The 15,390-nt window shown below is 63.8% G+C and overlaps 3 protein-coding genes across 7 annotated transcripts; 2 read left to right on the plus strand and 1 right to left on the minus strand.

The window, feature by feature from the left end:
* The first annotated feature begins 777 nt into the window (after positions 1–777).
* GNG13 (G protein subunit gamma 13) lies at positions 778–3,011 on the plus strand. 2 transcript variants are annotated; one of them, XM_019756252.3, is made up of 3 exons: positions 778–933; positions 2,530–2,661; positions 2,827–3,011. In XM_019756252.3, the coding sequence occupies exons 2-3, from the start codon at positions 2,564–2,566 to the stop codon at positions 2,930–2,932; spliced, it is 204 nt and encodes a 67-aa protein (XP_019611811.1). In that variant the 5' UTR covers positions 778–933; positions 2,530–2,563; the 3' UTR covers positions 2,933–3,011. The 2 variants fall into 2 exon arrangements, with proteins under 2 accessions (XP_019611811.1, XP_019611812.1); XM_019756253.3 differs by lacking the exon at positions 778–933 and adding an exon at positions 1,139–1,271.
* On the minus strand, positions 2,977–11,970 carry CHTF18 (chromosome transmission fidelity factor 18). Of its 2 annotated transcripts, none has more exons than XM_019756245.3 (22): positions 11,708–11,970; positions 11,300–11,485; positions 11,060–11,210; positions 10,716–10,884; positions 10,224–10,316; positions 10,082–10,134; positions 9,807–9,948; positions 9,104–9,313; positions 8,494–8,591; positions 8,063–8,186; positions 7,820–7,971; positions 7,567–7,660; positions 7,110–7,208; positions 6,905–7,035; positions 6,469–6,640; positions 5,346–5,570; positions 5,081–5,230; positions 4,859–4,989; positions 4,120–4,264; positions 3,900–4,031; positions 3,454–3,511; positions 2,977–3,370 (listed from the first exon to the last, which is right to left on the minus strand). In XM_019756245.3, the coding sequence occupies exons 1-22, from the start codon at positions 11,796–11,798 to the stop codon at positions 3,234–3,236; spliced, it is 2,943 nt and encodes a 980-aa protein (XP_019611804.3). In that variant the 5' UTR covers positions 11,799–11,970; the 3' UTR covers positions 2,977–3,233. The 2 variants fall into 2 exon arrangements, with proteins under 2 accessions (XP_019611804.3, XP_019611803.3); XM_019756244.3 differs by having other exon boundaries at positions 11,300–11,488.
* Positions 11,971–12,059: 89 nt separating this feature from the next.
* Positions 12,060–15,371, plus strand: RPUSD1 (RNA pseudouridine synthase domain containing 1). 3 transcript variants are annotated; one of them, XM_019756249.3, is made up of 6 exons: positions 12,060–12,189; positions 12,863–13,058; positions 13,157–13,280; positions 13,373–13,475; positions 13,621–13,722; positions 14,222–15,371. In XM_019756249.3, exons 2-6 carry the CDS (start codon positions 12,877–12,879, stop codon positions 14,647–14,649), a joined length of 939 nt encoding a protein of 312 aa, XP_019611808.1. In that variant the 5' UTR covers positions 12,060–12,189; positions 12,863–12,876; the 3' UTR covers positions 14,650–15,371. The 3 variants fall into 3 exon arrangements, with proteins under 3 accessions (XP_019611808.1, XP_019611807.1, XP_019611809.1); XM_019756248.3 differs by having other exon boundaries at positions 12,179–12,313; XM_019756250.3 differs by lacking the exon at positions 12,060–12,189 and adding an exon at positions 12,336–12,711.
* The last annotated feature ends 19 nt before the right edge of the window (positions 15,372–15,390 follow it).

Consider the following 15,390-nt stretch of genomic DNA (forward strand, 5'->3'; position numbering starts at 1 on the left):
TTGGTTGGGGAGCTGGGCCATGCCACCTGGGGGCCTGCCCAGGATGCAGACTGGCACTTGCATCACCCAATGATTCTGGCGTACAGCTCCTCCAAGAGCGGGCACCCAGGGCATCATCTGAGGAGAAGGGGATGTGGTCCTGGCCCTGGTGGCATCTGCCCTGGGGACTGGAGGGCAGGGTCCACCTGTGTCCCATCACATGTTCTCTGATGGGCCGGGCTGAGGAGCCTAGCAGAGGGGTGATGGGCCCACAGCGAGGAAGGAAAACCCCCTGCCACCCCAGGGCCCCAAAGCCACCCAGCCTAGGCTTGAGCACCCCTGGGCCGGCACTCACCACATCCCAAGGGTATCCTCGGGGCAGCCGCCTGGCCTGAGCAGGGGCCAGAGCAGGGAGCAATTCCAAGGTCTCCTTGCAGAAACAGGCTCACACCTGTGGGCGGGTCTGCTTCAGGGAAGAGCCGCCCACTGGGGTCCGTGGACACTGCTGAGGCCCCGAGGCGCCAGGTGTCTTGGCCCTGGCCCTGTTACTCCCACCTGACCTGGTGAGTCCAGTCCATGAGGGTCACTGGAGGGCTGGACAGCTAAAGGTCTTTGCTGATGGCACCACGTGGCAGCCCAGGAGCTCACTCAGCGCTGTGGGAGGACACCCTGCCGCCAGGGCAGCACTGCACTCACTCTGTCTGGGGCGCCATCTCCCACCCCTGGAGCTGGCTGGGCCAGGCTGAGTCCCTGGGGTCAGCCCAGCCCTTCAGAGGGCGGGTAGAGGTGGGGGCGGTGCCAGGGCCTGGCCCCAGGTGGCAGGAGTGGGCGGGGCACCTGCTGGGCTGGGCTCTGCTGGGCTGTGTGCCTGGCTCACTCACCATCAGTGCGCCCTCACGGTCACTTCATCACTTGGTCCTTGTTATCACCTCTCCCTCGAGGTCACCACCCAAGGTAGGTCTGATGAACTGGCCTTGTGCTGAGCAGGGTACTGAGACCCAGGGTTCTAAGTCTTACCCAGGTCCCACTGGGCTGACCTGGGCAGACCTAACCCGAGGAGACACCCCTGCCCAACCGTCTTTTGGCCGAGGGCAGCTGCCATGCATGTCCCAAGGGGCCAGGACCGACGGGCGGAGGCAGACCCAGTATCTGCAGGCGGGGTGATGGGGAGGGGAGCTGCGTCCATGCTGCGCCGTGCGCGCCACCCGCAGTGCCCGCCGAGCAGCGTGTCTGGGGGCGGCATGGGCTGGGCTTCCAGGGCCGGTGGCTGGCTCGGTGGTGGCTGCACACAGGTAGGACCAGATGGCAGTGGAGGGGGCTGCAAACAGGGCCACTGCTGCCACTGGACTAGGATGCCTCCCCCACATGGCTGTCCACGTGAGAGCCCGCGCTGGGGGTGGGGGTGCTGGAACTTGGGGTCTCTGGGAGGGAAGCCCCTGCACGGCCCCTCCTCCCTGCTGTCCCTCAGAGACGCCCTGCTACCATAGGCTCTCGCCACCCCCAACTGAGCCTGCCACCATCCCCTGGTCTGAACACTCTCCCCAGCCACAGCGAAGACCGGGGCCCATTCCCCCTCCACAGGATTGAGACCCTCCACCAGGGGCCCCTCCACAGCCTGAGGGCAGCAGTCCTACCCGTCAGCCCCTGCCCACTCTCCCAAGGTCACAGAAGCCAGTCCCCTGGCTCCCAGCCTCAGTGATGGGGGGCAGCGGCTGGGGGCAGTGAGGGACCCCAAGACTTTGGGGTGGGCTGGGGTGGGGGACTGCCCTCATCAGCCCCCAACTTGCTCGATCTCCTGAGAGGTCTCAAACTGTGGCTTTGCCAGGCTGGTTTACAAGCAGAAACGGGGTCACGTGGCTTGTGAATAGTTGCAGGGGAGACACTGTGCTGCCACTGTTGAGTCCTGGACCAGCTGTGCACTCTGACCCCCAAGAGCCTCAGCAACCCCCACCCCCAGCCAGAGATGCAAATTTCAGCCAAATCCTCCTAGCCCAGGATTAATTTGCCCTCAGTGGGGGCTTTGCTCATGCAAAGCGGGGGAGGGGGACACTTGGAGGGGGGCAGGCAGGGTCCCACCCCTCGCTGGAGCCTGGGCTGCACCTGTGCAATCAGGAATGGGAAGTGGGCCTCCCAGTTGGAGGGTGTGGGCTCCTGGGAATCTGCTGTGTGTTGGTCCTGCCAGCTTCCCAGCAGGGACAAGACCCATTCCCTTTCCAACCCAGAGGCCCAGCCTTGCTGAGACTTTGATGAGGTGGGGATGCAGCGCTTGGGGTGGAAAGTTTCTTCTGCAGTTAATTAGCCCCATGGGGGGAGGGGGAGGCACGTGGGGCCTCATTAGTGGGGCCTCAGCTCCAGGCTCTGTACCCCGGTCCTGCCTGTGTGGACCTGGGGAAGCGGCGGGGACTCCCAGGGTGGTGTGGCACCAGGGACTCCCCCAGGCAGGGGTTTGGGGGGTCAGTGTATGAGTGGGGCTCACCAGTGGGGAAGGAGCAGCTGGGGGGTGACTGCAGGCTGGCAGCCCCGACTGTTGCTTCTTCCTGTGTCCTCCAGCCCCAGGCTGGCTACTTCCGAAGCCCCTGACGGCATGGAGGAGTGGGACGTGCCCCAGATGAAGAAGGAGGTGGAAAGCCTCAAGTACCAGCTGGCCTTCAAGAGGGAGATGTCATCCAAGACCATCCCTGAGTGAGTCCTCAGGACCCCGGAGCCTTGGCCCCGCCCCACCCAGGGCCAGCCGCTGATTTGCATCTCATTTCTCTGCCCTGTGCTCATTTCCATAGCCAAGACCACACTCCTACACCTCTGGGGGGCCAGGTGCCCACCTGCTCACCCCAACCTCCCTACCCACAGGCTCCTCAAGTGGATCGAGGATGGGATCCCCAAGGACCCCTTCCTGAGCCCTGACCTGATGAAGAACAACCCATGGGTGGAGAAGGGCAAGTGTTCCATTCTGTGAGGCCCAGCCCCGGCCCCCGCCTCTGTGAAGAGGACAAATAACTGTAAAGGTGTGACTTTTATAAAGACTTTCCAGGGTGTCTGTGCTTCTGTACATTTTCTAACAGAAAGAAACCGATGCCAGGGTGTCTATTGTGGACCTGGGGACGTCCAGCATGACCCTGGAGTGTCCGGCATGGATCAGGGAGTCCGGCATGAACACTGGGCTGTCTGGTGCAGCCCTATGGCATCCGGCATGGATCTGGGGTGTCCGGTGTAGACCGCGGCTTCCGGCGTCAGCCCGGGAGCTCAGTGTGGCTTCACTACAGGAGCTCCCTGACGTGCAGGCTACGCCGCACAGCGTTGGAGACGCCCTCCTTGAAGCGGAACCAGACGTCGCTCCTACCCACCGCAGTGCCCATGCGCCGCTCGGCCGAGTCTGTTGCAGGGGCTGCGTCCTCTGTGGGGGCCACAGGGTTGATTCTCTGCCTGACCCCAGCACCTCCCTCTACCGCTCCCCCCAGCACCCCCCCACACACACACCTGCATGTGGGGCTGCTGCTTTCCTGACCACCAAGCGGCCGAAAAAATCCCTCTCCGGCTGAAGGGGGTAGATGGTCAGGCTCACGGAGGACACTCACCGCCACGAGGGGAGGGGGCTCACGGCGTCTCTGAGCAGTGGCCCCAGCTGGGGAGTACACACCTGTCCCAGCCTCCTCCCCGCACTCAGTGCTAAGCCACTCAGCAATGTCCCCTGTCCCTCATGGCCACCTGCTCTCTCAAGGCCAGGGCAGGAGGTGCCAGCAGAGCCCAGATGGGAAACTGGGCCCAGGTGGATCCCATCCTGCTGAGCACCAGGGAGCTGCACCTACAGGCAGGCCCCTCGGGGCTTACAAGCTGCCCACGCCAAGGTCACCCAGCCCTGCCCTCTGGCCGACGCCCCCACCCCGGCCTGGCCCTACCCCCACAGCCACCGTCCACCCTCGCACCTGGTCCTCCTGGACAGCTCTCTTCAGGATGCGCTCCAGCCACTGCTCATGGCTGCGTGGGGCGGGTGGCGGTGCTCCTTCCCCCGCAGCCTCCTCCTGTGGACCTGTGGCCCTGGAGGGACTCTCGTCCACCTGCGGGAAGTGGGTGTGATGAGAGCGGACTCAGCAGGGCTATTCCAGGGGAAGTGTCCCTGCTGTGCCCCGACCCCGGTGGGCTCACCTGGGCGCTGTCCCCATCGCGGGCCAAGGCCTCTGCCCGCCGCATCTTCTCCACTTCGATCTCGTGGGCGATGAGTTGCTTGGCCTGGTAGGTGAGGGGCTTTCGGGCAGGCAGCTCGGGAAAGCGGCAGACCTCCTCCACGTTCCTGCTCTCAGGGTGGGTGGGGCAGGACACCAGGACACCCACTCAGTGGGGACAGGGGTGGGGGCAACCCACCACACTGACATCAAATGCCCAAATGTACAAGCAGCAGCTCTGGCTCTGCCATGCCCCACCCCAGGCCAGCAGAGGGATTATCCCTGAGCTTGTTTCCCCACTTGCTGTGGGCATGAGAAGGGACCTCCCCCGGGCTTGCAGCAGGGAGGATAAGACGACATGGCAGAACCACGGCTCAGGCTGGCTGCGTGCTCAGTAAAGCCCGTCACTGCCTCTTTGCCACTGGCATTGGACCATCTGCATCCCAGACACACTGGGGCCCTCGCTGGGCAACGGGACCATCTCAGGATGGGGAAACAGAGCCCTGGGGAGCTCAAGGGTCCCCTGGGCAGCTCCTGGGGACACTGAGGCTATACCCAACCTGCAAACCCACCCCAGTCACATCTGGGCAAGAGCTGAGCTAGCACTGACACCCCACCCCCCCCAACCTGACAGATGGGGAAGGACTCACACCTCGCCAAGACCATGCTTTGTTTCCCAGACCAGCCCCCCGGCACCCCTACTCCAGGGGCTGTGCACTCACGGCTCCAAGCTGTAGACGTACTGCCCATCGGGCGTGCGCTCCTGGCGGTAGGTCAGGCTATAGGCAATCATGGTGGCCACAAGGCTGGCCAGCTGCAGCTTCTCACGGGTGCTGTACAGCTGCGTGCTCACCTGGGTGCAGGTGGGCGGCACACAGGGACACTGAGCATGGCCAGGGGCCCGGTCACCGGAAACCACCCCCCGTTCTGGGGGTGGCACTCACAGGGCGCAGTTTAGGCACGAGGATGTCCAGAAGCAAGCAGAGGATGTCCAGGACAAGGGCCTGGGGGGTGGTCCGGCTGCGCGTGGCCGGGGTGATGCCTGACACCAGCGTCTGGATCAGGTTCTGCACCCGGTTTATCCGGTTCTGGGCCTGGAGTGGAGGATGAACCAGGACCAGGTCAGCCAGGACACCCTCACATTCTGCCCCCCCACCCCCACCCAGGACCCTGGCCCCGGCCTGGACAAGGGCAGGGTGCAGGGCGCACCTCCTGCTGGCTACTGGGGAAAGCGATCCTTGGCACATGGCTGGAGGCGAACAGCAGGTGGAAGGCGGCGGGCAGGAAGGGCCGGTAGCGCAGCAGCTGGAAGCTCTGGCGGTGGTGGGCCGCCTGGCCCAGCAAGTCCTCAAAGGCCAGCCAGTCGAGGGCCACGCACACAGTGCCCAGGCTAGAGTCTCGCAGCCGTAGGCGCAGAAAGTTGTCAAACAGGCCCTGAGGACAGCAGGGCCCTGAGCCCCTCCAGCCTCATGGTCCCACCACAGCTCAAGTACCACCCACTGGGACCCTTCACCGCCCATCTGCCCTGCCAACTCTGGGGTCTCACACAGCAGCGCATACCAGCCAGTGGCCACGGGACCCTGAGGGGGAGCCAGGAAGGCCCACTCACTGCCCCCACTCTGGTTTGACCAAGACGCTGGGAAGTGCAGGAGAAAACTCCCTACCCCAAGTCCTCCCTAAAGGAAGTCTATCCACCAGAATTGAGGGCAGAGCTGCCCCCCCCCATTCACAGAGCGCCCCATCTCCTCGCCACCGCTCTGCCCTCTGCACTGTGGATTTCCAGATTGGCACAGATCCCCCACTGCTCACTCAAAGCAGCTTAGGTAAGGAGGCAGCTTAGGCCGGGCTTTCTGGGGGCCAGGGGGCATCTGCAACCTGCTCAGCCCAAAATCTCACTCTCTCTGCTCTTTAACCCAAATGTCCCCATTCCTGCAGCTCATATCCAGAATCAGGCCCCTCCCAACCACTGGGTCAGGTTGCCCAGCTGCTACTGCTGACCCTCATGAGTTCCCAACAGGCAGTCAGTAATCCCGTCAATCAAATGACACCCCACCTCCCCACCCCGCCCACCATCTCTCTGGCATGGCCTATGCTGGTCGTTCCCCTCCACACACTGGCCAGCCCCTCCTGTGACTCTGTCCTGCTCATAGTCCCCTCAGAGGTCTCCCTGACACGCCGAGTCTGCCGCACATCACTCCCTTCACACCTGCTTCTCCTCCAGCGGGGTACCATCTGAATATCTCTTCACTGTCTGGGGATAAGCGAACACTCCCAGATGGCTCCTGCCTCCCCCCCACCCGGAAAGAAAGTTCAAGGTAGAGAGTGCGGTTACCTGGACTACCTTCTCGTGCTCGCCTGCCGACGCGGCCGTGTGCAGGATGCGGTAGAACCGCTGTGCGGCCATGGTCAGAGGTGCGCTGGCAGCGTGGGGCCCTGAGCCTGGGAGCCCGTCGCCCAGCAGGAGCAGGTGGGTGGGCAGAGTCAGGTCCTGACCCACGTGGTGCCTGCAGAGGGGGTGCTGAGGCTGGAGTGGAGCCCCCGCCCACTTATTCCACTTGACAGCACCCTCCCGACCGGAGGCGGTCCCCAGGAGGGACCATGGGGGAGACCGAGATACAGCCTTGAAGGCAGGGCCTAAGCAGTCTTGGGTCTCTGTTGGCAAAGGTGGGGGTGCAGCCTGCACACTCAGGGTCTGGTGTCCAGGGCTGGGCACCACCGATGTCCAGGCCGAGGCTGTTCCGCCCACTCGTTCTGCCCACCTTGCCTACCTCTGGGCCCGAGGCAGCTGGAAGATCTCCTGCCACACAGAGAAGAGCCCCTTGCGCTGGTCCTTGAGGCCAATTCGTGCGGTCTGCACAGCCTGAACACTCAGCTGCCGCTGGCCCCGCCCGTGCAGGAACTGGACACAGGGTGTGGGGGTGAGGTAGCTGCCTCCTGCCCCATCTCCTCTCCAGCTGCCTCCCCCCCGCTCACCTGCAGAGTGTTGATACAGGCCCGGATGTCATTGTCCGTTTTCTCACAGAGGGCTGCCAGGGCTCCTGGGTCGGCCTGCAGGCCCTGCCGTAGGGAGATCTACGGGAGACAGGAGCGTGAGTGGCCACCCCCACAGAATCGCACCCTGTGACCACTACTTCCCTAGAAACTTCCCTAGAAACAGGTGAGCAGCAGCTCTCACCCTGTCATCCTGGGCGGGGGCGAGAAGGCTGCAGATCCTGTGGGTTGGCCTCGCTCCCCACTACGGACCAGCCACCACCAGAGACCAGTGATCTAGTCACCCTCACCTGGATCTGGGCCATCTGGGGAGGGGCACGGGCAGCAGGGGATGGGGCCCTGGATGAGAGGAGTGGGACAGGGAGAGGGAGATGGGACCGAGACAGGGCCCATGACCCCCCCATGTCGTCAGCCATGCACCTCCCTGGCCCCCACTGACCTCCTGCAGCCGCTGCACGAGCCGGGAGGGCAGCGTGGGGGGGAAATGGAGCAGGAAGGCCTGCTGCTTCAGCTGCCGCAGGGAGGGTGCGAACCTGAGGGATGGATGCATGGGGGGCACTCATGCCATAGCCCAACCTCGGCCCAGTGGGTGGCGGGGTGAGGCAGGGCTGTGTCCGCCCAGGGGCCCTCCGCCATCCTGTGGAAGCCGGGCCCAGTGGAGTCCCCTCAGCCCCCCACCCCCCCACACTCACTGGTCATTACAGATGCAGATGACTGGCCTCATCAGGAGCCCCCCCTCTGCCCGCCGCCGCCGCGCCCCGCCTGCCGGTATGGCCGGGCCCTTAGGCTCCGCCTCCTTTGGGCCCTTGCGGTCGATGATGCTGAGAAGCACATTGATGGCAGCCTAGGGGGACACGCAGCGGATGCAATGAGCCACAGCCCCAATGCCATCCACCCACCCGCCCACCCACCGGCCAGACACCCAGGGGGCTCACCGTGGGGGCCCCATCGATCTCATCGATGACCAGGCAGTTGGGCCTCCCACCAGCACCCAGCACCGACTCCATCTGTGTGGCCGCCTCAATACGCGTGCGGAAGGCCTCAGGGCTGCGGTCATCACTGGAACCGTGAGGCAGGGGAGGGACCATCAGTGCACCTGTGGCCTCGAGCAGGGCAGCAGCCAGTGTCCCTGGCATGACGGTCCCCCAAGGCCAAGCTGCCACATTTACAACTCAAAGTTACTGCACAAGGAGACCCCGCAACATGGCTTCCCCAAATTCCAGTGACCCAAAGAAGGGTGTGGTGTGGTGCACCACAAGTGTCCCAGGGACCACAGCCCCCCCTTTAATCCACCCGTGTCCCAGGCTCCACCAGACATGTCAGGACAGACAAGAGGACTGGAGGCCAGGCCCTCCCCTCCATTTACCTCGCATTCATTTCCACCACAGAATACCCAGCATGCCTCGCGATCACATGGGCCAGGGTGGTCTTGCCCAGCCCCGGGGGTCCACACAGAAGTGCCACCTGCAGCCAAAATATATGAAGACATCCTACAACCTGTACCACCCCAGGGAGTTCCCAGCCCAAATACAGGGCTGAAAATCCTGTCCCATGAGGCTTGATACTAGGGGATGTCCCCCCCACCCGACCTGTCACCAAACAAGAATCCCAGCATGCTCATGGCTCAGAGTCAGTGCTCCAGAATGAGAAAGCCCTGCACGAAGCAAGTGATGGAGAAACTTAACAGGAACACAACCGTCACTGACATGACTGAATCCCTGAAACCACCATGATTATGTTTTGGGAGATGCAGGGCCCTTCAAGAGACACTGATTTCACCTGAGTCATTAAAAGAACAACCCAAGTCACACTCATGTCATTGACACCCCACACTGACACCCTAATGTTATCGTACCCACAGCCGTGGGGGCAGTAAATGCGCATGCCTTGTGGCCCCCAGAAGCTGCAAAGGCGCCAACCATTGAATCCAGTCCTTGGGCTCAGAGGTGCATGTAGTGCAGCCAGATGGGCCTCACCTTCTGCCGGGGTCGCAGGCTCGAGTCAAGCTCAGCCTCCAGCATCTCCTCCAAAACTTGCTCGTGGCTTTTCCACTTGCTAGAGGCTGTGGCCTCCTTGCCTCCCCGGGCTGGCTCCACACTGGGCCTGGGCTTCCGGGCCGGCCTCTCTCGGCCAAACACGACCAGGTCCCACAGCTTCAGCCACTTGAGGAGGCAGCGGTTCGTGAACTGCAGGAAGGGAGGCATTGCCTGAGGGGACCAGCAGCTCCAAGGACTCCCCATGCCTGCCCCTAGTGCCATCATTAGCCTAGGGACACAAACAGGGATGCCCAGGCAAGTAAGTGATTGGCACCATTCACCCTGCTGGTGAGTGGCAGAGTAGGACTCACAGAGGGGCTGTGTCCCCACAGCCCTGGTCCTGAACCCTCCAGGAGCCCCCGCTACCCCCACGGGCATCCCAGGGGCATCAGCTGCTGGGAGCAGGAAAGGAAACTAGGCTCCAGGCAGAGCGTGCCCCAGGTCCCCAGCCAACATCCCAGGTAACCAGCAGTATGCCGGCCTACTTTCACATCTACAATTCAGTGAGGGGCAAATCAGAGCCGAGCCCCGCCCTCCATCCGAACAGCCCTGTGAGCTGTTGATATACAGTTTGGTGGATCCAGAATTCCCCCTCCTTGGCAACAAGAAAGCCAGTCACACTTGAGCCAGAACAAGGTCTCACGTCGTCACTGAGCAGCTCTGTGTAGTGCTGAGGTGCAAACTCGTCTACCCAGAGGCAGTGCTGGGAGTCATCTTGGCTGTGGGCCGGCTCCTCGCGGGCCTCCAAAGGGTGGGCCTCCTCCTCTACCTCCTCTGCCCTGAGGCTGGAGAACATTGTACCCTGAGCCCCCGAGTCTTAGCCACATGCAGGGACCACCCCCTGCCCAGAATTCCGGCTGGGGGTCAGCAGCCCAAGAACCACTGAGGGCCCTACAGGTGGAAGAGCCCCTGCATCACCTGTGCAGTGTATCCGACAGCTGCTGGGCCTCTTCGAGCAATCGCTGCCGCCGCTGCAGGAGGTGGAATCAGGATGGCTCAGCCGGCCATGATCTCCCTAGAGCCACCCCCTCCCCTCCCAGTGCACCCCAGCAGACCCCACCTCATTGTCGACCTGCTCCTTCAGAGAGGCGAAGGACACACCCAGCAGGTCCAGCTGGCCATGGTCACGCCACCGGATGTCCCGTAAAGGGCTCTGTGGCGGAGAAAGAGTAGCAGTCACCTCTGGACCCCCTCCTAGGTCATAGGGTTACCCACGGCCCTCCTCCCAACAGTACTCAGGGACCCGGGTGGCATTCCCTAACATCAGCAGGCTAAGAGATGGAGGAGCCCCCTCTCTAACCAGGGACCCTAAGGGGAAAAGCTACTAGGAGGAGAGTAGCTCTAAGAAAGAGAAGAAAGGTAGAACGGGGAGGGGAGGAAGGAAGCCAGGTCAATGGAGGCCTAGTGGACTTCCTGAGGAGTCTCCATGTTCCAGTGTGGACATGATACCCAGGACCCTTTCCTGGGCAGAATCAAGCCCGCCAGCCCCACAGGAGGGCCATGGCCAGCCTCCCCACTCTCCGCCCCCTGTTTATGGCCGCACAGTACCCACCTGCACCCCAGTGCCCACTGGGTCAGCACGAAGCACCAGAAAGGCCCGGTCACCACCCGTGGAGGTCACGTTGATGTAGTCCTCCAGGGCAGGGGGTCGCCTCAGGACGGGATTTCGGGTGGCTGGTGAGGCCTGTATGCAACTCATGTCAGCACCGTCATCCACGGGCCTGGGAAGGGACCGGGGTTGTCTTGGGACTCTTGCCTCCTGTTACCCGCAGGCGAGGGTACCACCCTCAGCTACCAAGCCCTCCCACAGGCGCCCAGCTCCAGGCCTCAGGACCTTGTCTGAGGAATGAGACCCTTCCAAGTTCCCCTGAGACACCTGTGCCCCAAGCTACACACCCCTCGCCCCACAGCTCAGCAGGGACCTCGGGACTCTGTGGGGGGGTCATGTACTGAGAGGGGGACTCAGGAAGCAGCGGCTCTTCCATCTCATCCCGCCCGAAGTTCAGCCTCTTGACTGCCTCCAGCCTGGGCCGCTTTAGCCTGGGGGCTGGGGAGACACACACACTCTGAGAAGGAACAGGGGCGCTTCCCATGCCTCCCACACCGCTCCTGTGCCAGGGGCCCCTGTGGGCGTACTTTGGAGCAGCGGCCTGTCCTCAACGTGGGTGGCCAGCGGCCTCTTCCTGGAACCGCCACTGCAGCTCCCTGGAGGTCCACCTGGGGAGCAGGGAGTGGCAGCGTCCCCTCCAGCAATGGCCTCCTCAAACGTCAGCCGGCCCGGGCCCACCTGGGGGCCCCTGGAGGGTGACAGGGCCGCTGTACCTGCTGGAAGAGAAGATTCACAGCACCCGCATCAAGGCAGCCGGCCTCTGCACACAGGCAGCGGCGCTGCAAGGCCCTTCTCTCTCGGACGCGCCCCCTACCCCCCGCTTCAGGTCGCTGCTGCCTCCGGCCTCCGCTCGCCTCCCCTCCTCACAAAAGCCCTCGCAGGCTCCCAGGGGCGGGCCAGGACCCTGTCTCGGCTGCGGCGGGACCCTGACCCACCTTCCAGCTCGGCCAGCACCTCGAGCTCGGCCGCGAACTGGCTGTGGAAGTCGTCTTCGACGCCGTACAGCTCCCGCTCGTAGTCCTCCATATCCGCGCGCACCTACGGGACCAGCCGCCAGCTCCAAACCTCCCGCGCCTCAACCGTGCGCCTCTCCCGCCCCCAGCGTCCCGGCGCCGCCAATCAACGGCCGGCGTGCCCGGCGGCGCTCGCTATTGGTCAGCGGGTGGGGCGGGGCGCAGGCGGGGCTGCGCGCGCAAGCCGAGCGGGGCCGAGTCAACACTGAAGTCGGAGAAGCGGGTCCCGGGCGTTCGCCATTGGCCCGCACTGTCGCCCCTCCGGCGGCGTGGGCGGGCCGTGGGCGGGGCCGCGAGTGCCGCCTGGGTCCCAAGAGGCGCGGCTCGGTGGCCCGAGTGACGGCTCCGGGGTCCTGGGTCGCGAGGCGTGGCGACGCGGGGGCTGGATCCACAGCCAGTCAGTGGTATTGGGGGCCTGGACGGCGCGGCCCGGTTGCAGCTCGGTTCCGGAGTGGGCGGGAGCGCGGGAGGGGCTCGCAGCTGAGGTCTGCCCGGAACTCCTTGACTTGTGCTCATCACACGCCGGAGGTGGGGACTTCCGCGGAGGGGAGGAAGAGGAAGGGGTTTCTGCGTGGGGGGATATGGGTGGGCGAGGATGGACTCCTCCCTGCACCCAGCTCCCCCCACCCCTGCACACGGCTGACCTGGGTCGCCCTCGGGACATAGGGTCTTTAACAGCTCCTCCTCTTGGCCCCCTCCCCACTCAGGAAAAATGCCCTATCGCGCGTTCCTGATATGTAGGGAAGGGTCGGTGGGAGCGGGCTGGAGAGCAAAACTACTCCCAAGGCCTTGGTCTGGCCGGGACTATGCTACAGTCAAAGCACTAGTGGCTCCCCTGACCTTGGCCACACCCCCATCCCAGCTGACGCTGTCCAGCCTGGTTTAGGAGTGAAGATAATAAGGAGCCCAATGGGTGCAGGCACACAGTAGGTGCACGTGCTTGCCTGACATACAGCGTGGGGGCTTCGGACCCAGGGTCCCAGGGAGCAGGGGATGTCTACCCCAGTTGGGCAGGACCCTGATGTGGGCTGGTCACCCCAGGACCCCCCACTCCACGTGCTTGCCCTGCCATTGCAGGCCCTTCCCCCACCATGGAGCCAGGCAGCATGGAGAACCTGTCCATCGTGTACCGGAGCCATGACTTCCTGGTGGTGAACAAGCACTGGGACGTGCGCATCGACAGCAAGACATGGAGGGAGACACTGACTCTCCAAAAGCAGCTCCGGCACCGCTTCCCTGAGCTAGCCGACCCAGACACCTACTACGGGTTCAGGTACCTGGGAGCACAGCACAGGCGGCTCCCAGCAGCCTCCATTGGAGGGAAGTGGCTGCCCCCAACCTAGCCACTGCTGACTTGCTTCTCCATGCCAGGTTCTGCCACCAGCTGGACTTCTCCACCAGTGGGGCACTTTGTGTGGCCCTGAACAGGGCAGCTGCGGGCAGCGCGTACAAGTGCTTTAAGGAGCGGCGTGTCACCAAGGCTTACCTGGCTCTGGTAAGGCCTGGCTGGTCCTGGGGCATGGGGACTCCAACGCTCAGCCCATTTCGGCAGACCTGGAGTGTCAGGTGGGTTCCCCTGTCCGGCAGGTTCGGGGTCACATCCAGGAGAGCCGGATGACCATCAGCTATGCCATCGGCAGGAACAGCACGGAGGGTCGAGCCCATACCATGTGCATCGAGGGCACCCAGGGTACGGCGGGCAGAGGGTGGGGGCCTCAGTGTGTACTTCATCCAGGGGGGACCTTGGCTGGGTGGAGCCAACCTGGGCAGCTGACTTGTGCAGGGGCGGACTGGCTGGCCTGGCCAACTGTCACAGCATGCCTTTCTCCCCACAGGCTGTGAGAACCCGAAACCAAGCTTCACGGAGCTGGTGGTTTTGGAACATGGGCTGTATGCAGGTGACCCCGTCTCCAAAGTGCTGCTGCAGCCCCTCACAGGTGCGTTGCCCAGGCCCCTCACTGCCTGCGGATGGTGTCCTGTCCCAGGTGACGTGGAAACCTAGCAGCAGCATTTCGTCTCGTAGCACACTGTAGCACCCGTGTCATGTAGGAAAGCATGAAACCAAGGCACGGAGGCGAAGTAGCCTGCCCGGAGCCACCCCAACCATCGTTGGTAAAGCTGGTCCTCTTCTGCCCACTCAGCCCGTGTTGCAGCTCTTGCCCTACATGGGGTTTCGTTGGCCTGCATGTGAGGGCGGTAGGAAGGCTGGCCTGGGGAGTGTCACCATGGCCCTGCCCTCCCCAGAGGTGACCCCCGAAGTCCACTCCTATCCTGAGCTCTGACATTGTCTGTAGCAAGAAACAGGGAGGGCTGCTGTCCCCAGACATTGCACGAGACTCCAAAGTGGCAGTGGGGGACAGTGCCAGGTGTGACGTGAATGGTGGGGGTGATCATGGAGGAGCGCCCCCGCCTGACTGGCCCCCGTTCCCCACACAGGCCGCACGCACCAGCTCCGTGTACACTGCAGCGCCCTTGGTCACCCCATTGTGGGGGACCTGACCTACGGGCAGGCCTCCGGCCGGGAGGACCGGCCGTTCCGCATGATGCTGCACGCTTTCTACCTGCGGGTCCCCACGCAGACTGAGTGTGTGGAGGCCCGCACGCCGGACCCCTTCGTGCCCACCCTTGACGCCTGCTGGAGCCCCCGCAGCCTGGTGCAGCCACTGGACCAGCTTGTCCAGATCCTGAGGACGGCCCCTGACCCTGAGCCTACAGAAGGGGGCCCTGGGCCCTGCAGCCCCTCCGTGCCCCTGCCTGGGCCAGGCCGGCCCCCACCACCCCCTGCTCAGCCCCCTGAGACAGAAGCGCAGCGCGCCTCTTGCCTTCAGTGGCTGTCAGAGTGGACACTGGAGCCAGACAACTGAGAGTGTGGGGCTGGGGTGGGGGTGTAGGCGGGGACCCCCAGGCAGAGGGGGGCTAAGCCCATCCCAAAGCAGGGGTGTCCCAGTGGACGAGAACTGAGTCCCCACCCTGGCCACAGGGGCCAGGTCTGAGGAGGGGCCGATTGGCAGCCGTGATTCTGGAGGATGAAGGGCTCAGGACTGTGGGACCAGCCCCCCAGGGGAAATCAAGGCCTGCCTGTCCTCCAGAAATGCCTTTCTGACTCCAAAGCTTCACGCCCAGGGCCCATGTTGGAGACTTGCGTAGAGTTGCCCTGAAAGGACCCGGGCCAGCCCTTGCCTAGGCGGGCTCCTCCTGGGCCCCAGTCCACCCCCCAGAGCACCCCGCTTGTCACTCTGTTCAGACCCTCTGTGCCATCATCCCAGCCTGGCTACGCCCTCTCCACCTGCAGACCCTGACTCGCCCCTGCCTGGCTGACCCTGCCTGTGCCTTGGCTTCTACAGGATTCTGCCCATGGGCCTACCCCTCGGCCCATATCCTGATCGTCACACGTGGGGTGGGTCTGGGCTGTCCCCTCAGGCGTGGCATAAGTGCTGCTCTGCAGGATCCTCCCACTCAGCCAGGAGGCATCAAACCTCAGCCTGGGGGCGGCAGCCCAGGCCCCGCCCATCCATCTCCCAGGACACCCACATCACTCCAGCTGCAGCGGGGCTCCAGGACTTGGAATAAAGGCTCAGTGACTAACCCTGCAAGTGACCATGAAT

This window comes from Rhinolophus sinicus, chromosome 10 (assembly GCF_057876585.1).
Source record: "Rhinolophus sinicus isolate RSI-liver-muscle chromosome 10, RSI-T2T, whole genome shotgun sequence".
NCBI lineage: Eukaryota > Metazoa > Chordata > Mammalia > Chiroptera > Rhinolophidae > Rhinolophus > Rhinolophus sinicus.

Coding starts and splice junctions, on each gene's coding strand:
- CHTF18 (XM_019756244.3), bottom strand. CDS start 11,798: ATGGAGGACTACGAGCGGGAGCTGTACGGCGTCGAAGACGACTTCCAC. Junction 11,211..11,299: donor GGACAGGCCGCTGCTCCAAA/GTACGCCCACAG, acceptor GTGTCTCCCCAG/CCCCCAGGCTAAAGCGGCCC. Junction 10,885..11,059: donor GCTGAGCTGTGGGGCGAGGG/GTGTGTAGCTTG, acceptor GTCCCTTCCCAG/GCCCGTGGATGACGGTGCTG.
- RPUSD1 (XM_019756249.3), top strand. CDS start 12,877: ATGGAGCCAGGCAGCATGGAGAACCTGTCCATCGTGTACCGGAGCCAT. Junction 13,059..13,156: donor GACACCTACTACGGGTTCAG/GTACCTGGGAGC, acceptor TCTCCATGCCAG/GTTCTGCCACCAGCTGGACT. Junction 13,281..13,372: donor CCAAGGCTTACCTGGCTCTG/GTAAGGCCTGGC, acceptor CCTGTCCGGCAG/GTTCGGGGTCACATCCAGGA.
- GNG13 (XM_019756252.3), top strand. CDS start 2,564: ATGGAGGAGTGGGACGTGCCCCAGATGAAGAAGGAGGTGGAAAGCCTC. Junction 2,662..2,826: donor TCATCCAAGACCATCCCTGA/GTGAGTCCTCAG, acceptor CCCTACCCACAG/GCTCCTCAAGTGGATCGAGG.